This window comes from Acanthopagrus latus, chromosome 22, assembly GCF_904848185.1.
Source record: "Acanthopagrus latus isolate v.2019 chromosome 22, fAcaLat1.1, whole genome shotgun sequence".
NCBI classification, from domain to species: Eukaryota; Metazoa; Chordata; class Actinopteri; order Spariformes; family Sparidae; genus Acanthopagrus; species Acanthopagrus latus.
In genome coordinates this window covers 606,760-619,022 of record NC_051060.1, presented here as the reverse complement: position 1 = coordinate 619,022, position 12,263 = coordinate 606,760, and the positions used below count along the sequence as shown (strand labels likewise).

At 40.9% G+C, this 12,263-nt stretch overlaps 1 protein-coding gene across 5 annotated transcripts in view; it reads left to right on the top strand.

Moving 5' to 3' along the window:
* tab2 (TGF-beta activated kinase 1 (MAP3K7) binding protein 2) overlaps positions 1 to 12,263 on the top strand; it is a 60,597-nt gene that overhangs the window by 37,534 nt on the left and 10,800 nt on the right. For 4 of the 5 annotated variants that reach the window (XM_037086054.1, XM_037086058.1, XM_037086057.1 and 1 more), the window contains exons 2-3: positions 5,744 to 5,934; positions 8,212 to 9,901. In XM_037086054.1, coding sequence (XP_036941949.1) covers positions 5,833 to 5,934; positions 8,212 to 9,901 — 1,792 coding nt within the window. In that variant the 5' untranslated portion in view covers positions 5,744 to 5,832. The remainder of the gene's footprint in view (positions 1 to 5,743; positions 5,935 to 8,211; positions 9,902 to 12,263) is intronic. The other variant, XM_037086055.1, reaches the window with a different exon arrangement.

Below are 12,263 nucleotides of genomic sequence, written 5' to 3'. Positions count from 1 at the left end.
GGTTTCTAGTTATTTGCACATAAATAAAACTGTATTATTATTTTGGATCATCAGAAATCTGACAATAAAAAAAAGAGATAGATACCCATAATTGGAAAAATGTTCACTGTTGTCTCAATAATTACAGCCGAGCCAATTACAATCTTCCAACATGACATGGTCCAACAAACTTATTCATTTCACCTATTCACCTTGTTTATTTGTTTTGTGTCTCTCAAGTGCAACATAGCTCAAGCTTTCTAGTGGATATGATAGTTGTGTTTCCCAATGAATTTTTTTTCTTCTGAGGAACATGACTTATTCATGTTAGTGAGTATTGGTCGGACTCCATGATATGGGAAAAGATATTCACAATGTGATTCTTTTTGACGGATCCTTTTCCAGCATAATTGTTAGGAATTATCATATTTGCAGCACAATTTTCAATTCTCACTGAAAAAAACTATTAGAATCATGCTGATGTGACATTTGTGGGAATCTTTACAAAACACAAATTCATACATCTGAAGAAGATTTGTACACCTGGGCATTTCTGCAGTACTACCGTACTTGCAATTTTTGGTATTGCACTGGGCCAGACTACGATTGCAGTAATCTTCTGATTAATTGTGCAGCCCGAGATATTGGTCCTCTGACTTGTTTATATGGCACCCTATAGTACAAGATGATTGTAAATGTGGATGTGTGGCAGACTAGCACACAGGAGTACACCCATTGCTTCTTTGGAATACTGGGGTGCTTGCCAGCAACACTTGACAGCGTCCACTGCTAATTAGTCCCTTTATTTGTTTAAATTTAGCTGGACGAGGACACAGCAGTGAGACATTCCATGCAATGCCTCTGGGCTCTTTAGATGAGCTGGATATTTCCGATTGAGGTTTAGATGAGATCCTTACTCTTTCCACTGTATTTTATGTTTTTTTCATATTTGAACTCCCATTTCCACAAAACTGTTGAAAGATTTTGTTTGACAAGGTCAGAATGGTTCCAAACCATCATGATCAGAACATCTAGTCTTTGCATACTGAAGAGAGAATGGCATGACATTTTGTTGTGTGCTTTTTGTTCCCCGTGATGTTTAGCCTCTTTGTGTATAAGAACTAGTTTTGTGTGGACTATCACAGTGGTCACAGCATCAGGTGCTGGGCTGATATTTCTGCCAAAGGCCTCCTGTTGGTTATTTAGCCACATTTTATTTAGGCTTTAATTGATTTAGACAGTTTTAGGGGCTTTCACTCTGGCAGAGTGAATAAGCCTATTGATGGAGCATGGCAGGCCTGCTACCTCCAGAAACTAGTGTGGAGCTGTGGGTCAGTGCTTTGGCACAGGGAATAACAGCCTCAGCAATAGAAGCTTTGTGTCTATCTCTGCTGGCAGTGCAGTGCTGCCTCGGGCCCTGTTCCACCAACACCTCCAGAGACAGTAAGGACTAATCTCCCCCACTCAGAGCCCCCTCCATCACTCACACAAACAGTCTGGCTGCAGGCCTGTAATTATGTACAGTGAAGAGGTGTGGACCTTTTTGTTTTTGAAGTCAGGAAACAATCTAACCACACTGTTGACCTGTCACTTGGTTAGCCGCCAAGTAGTGAATTTCCTTTCCCACAGTAGTTGAGCTGACCAGCCTGAATGGTGGATTTGTGTTCTCTGGCTCTGTGCACTCATGGCTCCTCTTGGCCTGTAAATCAAACAGGTAGATGTAGACTGATAATGTTTAAGGCTCCAGAAGTGGGCTGTGAAGTTGGATACCATAAAGGCTTTATTTTCTGGACACTTAATTTGATCTGCTGGAGATGGAAATTATTTAGTAGAGGCAGTAATATTGACTCTAAATATGGAACTCCTGTGCTTTGTGTGCTAATTTTGTACTTCTTTGGACACAAAATGAATGCCATGTCTGTTATGATACAAAATATTCCATTTCCTTGTATTTGAAAAGATTTAAAGAAACATTGGCTGACGGTTAGTTTCAGAGCAACAAGTTGGAGACAATTAAATTTTTTGTTATTCAGATGTTGATGAGCTCTCTTTCGTTAGAGCAACAATTAGTCAATCTATCTGTTACATTTGGGGCATTTATCAGACACTTTTGTCCAAATTGATGCACACTCTGATGATGATGGGTGCTGACCAGGAGCACTACCCCTGAGCCACAGCCGCCCTCTACCTATTGGTGAAAAATCTTATATGTTGTATCAAATATTTTGATACTTGCATAATTAGTTTTATCTCAGAAAAAAGGTTAAAAAATCTGATTCCAGCCTCTCTGATGTGAATATTTCTGACAGTATGCTTAATATGTTTCGATTGATGACAAGACAAGCCATTTAAAGGGATAGTTCGTGTTTTTTGAAGTGGGTCATATAAAGTACATATCTGTAGTCGATCGGGGTCCAGAGAATCCGTACACTTGAACTGTTAAAGATTTTTTAAGGTGAGTCTTGTTTTAGGTGGTTTATTTCCCTTTTTTTCTGGACCCCGTTCACTGCAGTACAAAGCTGAGCGTCTGGGCTGGAGCTGCTCTCTACTTCTCCAAACTCAGGCTGCGCTGATCTGTGTTTACGGTAGGGAACAGACCGACTATGGATATGTATTTTATATGATCCCACTTCAAAAAACACAAACTATCCCTTTAAAGACATCATCTTAGGCTTTGGAAAACATTGATGGACATTTATCCAAAATTTTCTGACATTTCATAGATCAAACAACTAATCGATTAATCAAAACAATAATAGCCAGATTAATTGAGGATTAGTTACGGCCCTACTCTTTATAATGAACTGTGATTGTATCTACCTTGGTGGCACAAAATGTAAAATGAATCTCCCTTTTCTCATTGTCAGTCTCTGAGGACAGCCTGGCTTTTCCTGAAGCGTATCAGCTACATACAGATGTTTTGCAAAGCCGACTAACGACTTTTCTGTTATGACATTACACATCCTAATAGCTACAATAAGACAGAAGCCCAGCTGCTCTGATAAATACTTTGTCTTCTTGGCAGAAAGAAGAGACCACTGTGATCGGAAGGACTCTCTTGAATTTTCTTAATCTTTAAATAAGTGTGTTCAGGTGTCTGTAAATTTTGTTCGGGGTTATTTCAGTACTCAAATTCACGTAGTCTGATGTATTAACATTGCTGTCAAGAGACTTGTCACTTTCTGCACACTCACACTCTGCAGCACGCTGCACTGGTCAGCATTTGCAGAACAGGGTGTGCTTCATGTGTCACAGTGTTTTGAATGGCATGTGAACATCCCACAGGAAGATGTTTCGAAAGCTAAAACTAATACAGCCAAGCACAACTGTCTGTGAACACCTATCAGCCACTCATTTTTCTCCCAAGCCAACCCCAGCATCATAGCTGTGAGTTCATTGGGTATACCTCTGCAAAATTATACAACAGCCCTGCAGTAAATCCTGCTTTCATCACAGCTTATAGTGTTTAGTTTTTGTTCAAGCTCTTAGAGAGGCATTTTCCAATTTCATTGTCATTGTGGAGGCTGCATATTGTGATGCTGTTGTAATGTTTTGTGAGGTGTACTGCAAGGTCTTTCTAATATCTTTGTCCAATTAATTTCAGGCAGGATGGACTAAATATTAGAAAAAGCTCTCTTTCCAAGGAAAATCAGTCCACAAGCAGAGGCTTGTCTACATCATATTTGAAGCATCGGTAACAACACATCACAGTACAGAAGGTTTTGGTAGTGTGCAGTTACGTATGACCTGCATTAATTTAGTATACTAGTGTGGTCGCCACACTGGAATTATTAACTCGGCTACACCAGCTTGAACAATATTAATATTTGATACAATGTTTGATACCACAGGGTAAGAACACACAACATAGAGAGCATAACATTTAAGTTTTTATATAACACTGGTGTACTGTGTGCTTGTTTATTTCTGACTATAGTCAGACAAATGTGTGGTGGCGGGCCTCTGTGGGCACTGCAGCCGTGTGTGTGTTAAATCTCTGTCAAAGAATCGGTATTTATCAATAAATTGATCATTTTGACCACACTAAACAGTAACATAACAGTAAGCAACTACTGTAATTGTCAATTTCTTGATGATTATTGAAATGACAGTTTGACTGATCTTTTTCAACCAGACTTAAGCAGTGTAGTAGTTGTCAGACCTGCATTAAACCAAGGTTGGAAAATCAGTGGTAGCTATCATTTTCACTGGTAAGTAGGAATGCACAATATTGGATATTCGCCAATATCTTATGTGCCATCATTTACATAATTTTGGCCAGTTGCAGATGCCAACCTGATGCCAATGTTTTCCATCTGATGGCAGAGAACAGCAAGTCTCAACTATTCATTGAATGAAATTATTATTACCACTACTCTCATTGGGATGGCCCACTGACCAGATGCAGGGATGTAAGGTGCTTTTCAAAAAGTACATATTAACTGGGGCAATATAAGAAAACTGCTTGGTCAATGGTTCACATGCGTGAGCATAGCCGAAGTAAAGAGTCATCTTATCAGCCTTCTATATATTGATAGTACTGGGTTATTTAAGTCCTTATTCCAGTCTGAAAGGAGCTGAATTAAGCTGCCACTTAGGCTGACACATGCCTGGAGGGAATGCGTGCTAACTAGATGTGCAATTAGACATGGTAAAAAGAGGCCAGTAACCCTTTTCAGAGACAGAGAGAGAAGAAGCTTGTAACTGTCTCATTAGTGCACAAACATGTTTTGTTTAAGTTTTGAAATAATTTATATTATAGTATAAATGGCATGTGTTGTCTTGTTTAGTTAAGTGTAGTTTAGTTTATTTTGCATGTGTTATTACATGATTATTTAATATTAACCAATGAAAACACATAATTGAGATTTTGAGGTTTTGAGCTTGAAGGAGAAACATTTCTTACAGTTGTACTTTCAGCCATAGCTGTTAATGAATCCCAACCTTCTTACAGTACCATTCAGTTTGGAGAGTTAATGGGAAGTTTTGTGTCCCCTATCCTTACTTTTCATCCTATTGTGATCATATTCTAAATTGTCCCACTTAATTCAGCAGCTGTTGTAGCAACATAGGCATGCACTGGGATCTTTACTGGCAGTATAGAGCAGAAGAGCACAAATTAAGATTGGCTAAATAAAAATGACTGTCAGAAGACAGTCAGGGGTAAACACAGTGTTATAGACTTGCAGTTCTGTGTCTTTTTACAACAGTATCAGAAACAAAGCTTTGGTTTGCAGGAATCAACTGTTCTGCAGAGGTGCAATAGTTGTAGCTGAGCAGATGTATGTGGAGGTTTTCCTCCAGACCAAACTACTGTTTGCTCCCCCTCTGCCCTCAATAAGTGAATGTTGATGTTAAGATCAGTTGGAAAGGCTGGTTCTCCCAGAAGTCAGTCAGACATGGTTAACTCCCTTTGCTAATCTTTTACTAAGGAGCTTTACGGGGAGGAGGGCTTCAGAAATGAACACCACCTATTCTCATTGAGGACCTCTGAAACGTAGCTTTGAAAGCTCCCAGGCATAATGAAACGGAAGACCTCAGATGTCTGATGGATGTCTTGTAGAACAGATTAGCAATAGACCACACTGGCTCCTTCCCTGCCATTTGGACATGCTTACCTTTTCATTGAATGCTCATATCACTGTGTGGAGATTCCCCTCTGAGTGTGGCTTATATGCAGATTGGATTCTGTATGAAACTCTAATTCTTTAATGAATCTTTTTCTCATCCCATTTTTTACCTTTTTTTCTTGTTTTCTTTTCAGAAGATGTTCAAGATGAAGGTGGTTTGCGGCCACGACTGACGCCCCAGTGCGCTGAACAGAACAAGCAGTCCAGACCTGGCAACATACGAATGGCCCAGGGAAGCCACCAGATTGACATTCAGGTTTTGCATGACCTGCGCCAGAAGTTCCCTGAAGTACCTGAGGTTGTTGTTTCCCAGTGTGTTCTGCAGGTAAGCAAGTTTAAACCTCTGACATAAGAAAAAAATATTTCCACAACATATGTCTGTCTATATATGTAGATATATTGTGTAGGGGTGCTTACAGCTAGTCAGCTAGTTGATTAAACATTGCTACCCCTAGCTCAGCACAACTACAATAGTTGCTTAAACTATGATGAAAAATATTTTAAACTGAAAATGGCATGATTTGCATTGAAATACCATGTCTTCCTAATCTAATGTTGATTTATAAAAAAGCTAAGACTCTTTGTTGAGATGAACATTGTTTCCAATAAATGTTATTAGTGAAATTTATGAAGTGATTTGTTGTCATGTTTTTTAGAATAATGTACAATATTCATAATGCAGGGTGCCAAAGTGACTTGAAATTTCAGCATCATATAAAATACAGTTTCGTTTGGAAGATGTGATTAACTGTTCCAGATGGCTCTTATAGTATACGAAGAACTGAAATTAATATATAGACCTAACAACAAACGAAAATAATAGGATAAAGGTGTGAGATAAAAACTGAAGGAAAATTATAAATGAGTGGTAACCCAATGATAATTAAACTTTGTGTGATGTAGAGCTGTAGCGGTATGAAAATTTCACACCTTGGTGATAGTGACCAAAATTGTCACGATTATCGGTATACCGCGGTATTTTTAAAATGTCCTCAAAATGTCGAAAATACACTGATAAACTGAAATAATTTCACCAAGATTTATATTTCAATAGATTTATTAAATATTAAAATAGTCCAAATCCAAAACCTTAACAAAACACTGCAAAATAAAAATGAAACAGGTATTTAAAAAAAAAAGTATCAAAACTATGCAAAATAGGTCATTGGCTTTTTGTGATGAGGCAGTCCATTTTTGAAACGTGTCCTTAAATGTCTACATTACAGAGGTAGAATGAGACGTCGTGGCAGTAACACTCAATTGGTCAGCAGACCCTTTCTGTGGAAAAAAAATGAATAGAAAATGTCATTATTGATTATTACTGTCATTGTTAATTAATACTAAGGGTGCCACTAACATATCGCTTCTGTGAGAAACAGGTTGGATAATTTTTTAGATCAAAACAAAAAGGATTAATGTTAAATTAATTATGAATACTCTATTTTGGCTCTTATCTCTATCTAGACACTTGTTATTTTCACCATTTTATATTATTCTTTATATATAGTCTATTCAGCAAATAATCCATATTACTTATATTGGCTGTCTGTCTCTCTGTCTGCCTGCTTGTCTGTTGTCAATGGACTCAGTTAATCTGATAGGTAGACACTGCTCCGGTGAACGGCGCTGAGATGAGAGTCAGTCATCTCAGTCCGTTTGCGTTCACTAACTCAGTATGTGTTTGTCTCAAATCCACCTCACTGCAGCTCTGCATCAATATTTGGGGAATTATTAGTTCAACTTTAAAAAGTGAAATCTACAATTGATAAGCAGTTCAGATAATATGCCAAATCACAGATCAACTGTGTTTAGTTATACCACTATCTGGTCAGTTTACATTACTGACAACAGCAAATTAGACAGAGAAAACTCGACATACACATACATCATGCACCTGAGCTTAAGGTTAGCTTACCTTGCATTCGCTGAACAGTTGAGGGTGATGGTCATGTAAATTAGATGTGTTGCCGCCCCTCACAACAACTTTCTTCTTGCAGCTCCTGCAGACAGGGCTGCCGTCCTGGACCAGCTGTCCCTGAGCATCCCTGTAATAACCAGAACACCCCCAGACTTCAGATTTAGATGTCTTTGAGGGCGGCAAAATGCCTTGAGGGCCGCGACTATCACATCCTCCCTCCACCATGTCCTCTTCACTACATAACAAGCACACGTTGCACGCTGTGCCCGCATAGTGGGACTTGGAAGTATCTTGCATGTTTTCCATACCGTGGTTGTCGACAGTGACTGTACCATGGTAATTAAAACTTAAACGGTAACCTTCACCATCTGGAATTTTACCATGGTTTACCATGACACTGGTAACCATTACATCCCTAGTTTGATGTCATCCTGTTGGTTTGGGTGTCAGTACCTCCACGTGGTTAGTATAACAAATAAACTAGGGTAGGCCACAACTGTGTTTCCTAAACCAAGATGTATAAGCCAGCTAGATAAAACTGAGAGTATACAGAAAAGTTACGATTTAATAAGTAAGTTAATAATGTTGATGGTATAGTGTAGGTATGAATGTTATTATCTTTGTCTCTTCACCTGAAATTTTGATACTGAATAATAAGTTAAATCCCTCTATCTTTCCTTTCAGAACAACAACAATTTGGACGCCTGCTGTGAATACTTGTCCCAGGTCAGTCCAGGTTACCTGTATAGTGAGGACGGAAATCTTAGCTTTTCTGACGACCCCACCTTCACCAGGCTTCATAATCACATGACCCAGCTGAACCTGGGCCTGCAGTCTCAGAATGTGCATGTGGCCCCAGTTCGGGACAGCCTGAGAATGAACGGCAGCCGGACTCTGGCCCATAGCCTGAGTGACGGGCCCCTCCAGACAGGCCAAACCAGTGACTTCTTTCAGCAGGAGCCCCAGTCAGCCCCAGTGCAGGTGCCCTCCAGCCTCAATGTATTTGGTGGGATGGAGCCCACACGCAAACCGCAGCCTCCACAGCACCTCGGACTCTACCCTCTAGGTGTCAAAGGAACGAGTATGGGTGCCCAGCAAACACCCCGCTTCAACCCCATTACCGTGACTCTAGCCCCTAATATCCAGACAGGCCGCAACACTCCCACTTCTTTGCACATACACGGTGGGCCACAGTCGGGCCTCAGCAGTCCACAGGGTAACTCTATCTATATCAGGCCCTATGTTAGCCAGACCGGTACGACCCGGCAGAACCAGCCGCAGGGAGGCAGGGCACAGTACAGCCCAACCTCCCAGCCCCAGCAGCAGATCTACCAGATCTCACACCCCTCCTCCCTGTCCGGCTCCTGGTCCGGCCCTCAGCACGCCTCCTCACATACCTCACAGCACCAGACCCAGGGCCACCAAACCTCTCATGTCTACATGCCAATCAGCTCCCCCACAAACCCCCAGGCACCCTCCTTTCTCCCCACTGGAAGCCAGGCCTCTTCCTCTGGTGTCTCCTCATGCTCTTCTTCTTCCTCCTCCTCCTCCTCTGTCATGCCCACCTCCCTGTCCACAATCAGTCAGTACAACATCCAGAACATCTCCACTGGCCCACGGAAGAATCAGATAGAGATCAAACTTGAATCTCCTCAGAGGAGCAACTCCACAACTACAACAGCCGTGCTGCGGACAAGCAGCGGGCCACGGTCCTGCTCCACCTCCTCCTCCTGCCCTTCCTCTTCTTCCTCTTCAACCGGGGTGGCTACTGTCCCCACTACCCCTCTCTCCATTGGAGGCCCAGGTTTGAGCCGCAGCCAGCCCACTGTTTACATCTCTGCCAGCCCACCTACTGCTGCTACCACTCCTTCTGAGGAGGCCATTGTGGCCTCAACCGGCTCCCGTTCCCAACCCAAATTTTACATTTCTGCCAACGCCTCCAGCGATGACAGTGGGGGTAGGAACCCTCCCACAGTCTACATCTCAGCCAACCCACCCTTGCAGGGGCCCTCAGGGGCTAGGAACATGGGGGGCCAAGTGAGCATGGGCCCCGCCTACATTCACCACCATCCCCCTAAATCCCGTGCCTCTGTGGGAGGGGGTGGCACAGCTTCTTCCCCACGTGTGGTGGTGACTCAGCCCAACACCAAATACACTTTTAAAATCACGGTGTCCCCCAATAAGCCCCCAGCCGTGTCCCCAGGAGTTGTGTCCCCTACTTTTGAGCCCAACAACCTCCTCAGCCTACCCTCAGACCACCACTTTGTGGAGCCAGACCCCCTCCATCTGTCAGACCCGCTGTCACCACATAGGGAGAGGCCAAGTGAGCCTCGCAGACTCAGCATGGGCTCTGATGATGCAGCATACACACAAGGTGAGCAATGCTGCGTGTCATCAGTGATCAAGATCCCAATCTTTATGGCCAAATAGAACACTATACTAAACATAAAAAATGAGAGTTCAAGCATTCACAAGTTGACAAAAATATCGTAACAAACTATTTTCACAATACATGTTGACTTACTATTTTATAATTATTTTTACTTTTTGATATTTTCATAATTGCAGTATGAAGTGGTGTCAGTTTCTTAAAGCTAGTTACTCCGATCAACAAGTTTGTGAATACATACTTTAGATAAGGAATTAACACCCACATCTTGAACCAAACAGACAAAGACATCCAAAAATTGTTTACACTATGAATCGTCATCAAGTAGGCCTCTGATATCTTCTTAGACCACTGCTTTACTGTTTATTGGTTGTTAGCAAAGGTCAAGTAGCTAAAGAGCACATAGTTATGATGAGGCAAAAAAATATGTTTTTCAAGCAGCCTTAACAATGAATAATACTTCATTGAACAGTTTTTTTTGCTCCCAGCAGAGGGTCTAAATGCTTTTTCCACTGGAGCCTGCCAAGAAAGTAATTTTACTCTAAAGTATACTGTGTGTTTTTAAAGGCTCTTTCCATAACATTGAGTGTAATGTAAGTCTTGAGCCAAACTGAGTATACTTGCTGTCACCAATGCGTAGCCAGTGGAGAAACACTGCTGCGTGTCCATGAGGTAGATAAAAGCATAGGTGACTCGCTCAGTGAGGGCTGGTATGGTGACAGCAGTGTGAGTCCTCCGCACTGAATGCTGTGTTTGCTCCGACGACCCCTGAGACTGGTGGATTCTGTAGTGTGAGTCAAACGTGTCCGAGCACACTGCTGTTTCCTTTTTTGGACTTTTCACTGTATTACGTGTGAGTCACCGGCTGTGGCTCCCGCACTGCCGTGACTACCACCAAAAGGGGTTTCAAAGTGGATGTGCTGACTTTGCTGACCCTCAGCAGCCCACTTTTCTCCTACTTTATCACATTTGAAAAAATGTGTTTATTGACTCCAACTGAGTCATGTTGTGCTGATAATGCAACACCTGTCACCACCTGACTGTTAACTAAACATTAATGTGTGCACAGTTCACAGCAGAAGTGTTACTGTTTGGCAGCAGAATAACATTATTGTAATTACACAATTGTGTTGCCAACCTAATTCTGACTGATCAGTGAAGGCGTCATACAGACCACAGACTTTAGTGTTATTTGATTTATTTAAATAGACTGATGTAACACCTGGTGCCAAAAGAAATGACGCTTTTGAATCTGCAAGCATTCCTGTTAAGCCTGTATGTTTTTTGAACCCATATATTTGTTTTATGTGTTTGTTATTGTTGGTTTAGTTGGTTAGTAACATCACACGTCCTTTTGAAACAGAATTCATTCAGTCAGATGCATACCAGGTCATTCACTGATAATATTGGATAACAGTGTGACTCATTGCCTCCCCAAATTCCTGAAACTCAACAACAACAATTAAAAGCAGGCACTGGAGATTAAAAAAAAAAAAAGTTTGTTACTGCATGACCCAATTGTCACCTCGGATGGATTTAGTGCAGAGTTTAGGAGAATCTAGACATCGTAACATAGAGGAACTACCAAGTTTTTCTAGTTTGACATTTCTTGGAACAAACAACTGTCATCAAGAGAGTGATATGTTCATCTAATCAGGTTTAAGACAGGTTCCCCCCTGAGTAAAGAAAATAAGGGTTTGCTAAGAGGTATGTTCAAAAGTATGTTTCTGTTTTGTATATTCACCTGAAACTAAGAACTGCGCATTTAGATAAATTTAAATTCCCTTTTTATTTTGAAAGTCCTTTTAAGATATCAGACTGTGACAGTGTTCAAATTAAAATATGAATCTTTTTAATACCAGTATTTCTCAGACCCACCTCAGTAGGGGTGTCACGATTCTCCAAATCCTCAATTCGATGTGATTTTCGATTTTAGGGTCACGATTCGATTCTCGATTTTTTTCTTTTTCTTACAGAACAGAGGCCTATGCCATTTTCAGACTATTCTAGTCTACGATCATTGGTTTTATTCATCAAATTTTGTATAGTAAATCTTATTTCAAAAGATGGGCTACATATAAGTGATGCAATTTCCATAATGTATCACATTAGGCAGTAACGGTCAAATTTAAATAATTTATTTACAATATAAGGGTAACAATCTTCTTCTCAGTCAAGTGGAAAACAACAAAGACAAACATAACAATAATAATAACAAAAATGGGAGGTCACAGAGGATGCCTGGCAACAAATGTGCTACAAAACTAAATAAATAAATAAATAAATAAATAAAAAGTATAACAGTCATGTCCAGAGTCATGGAACAATGAGAGCCTTAACAAAGTAT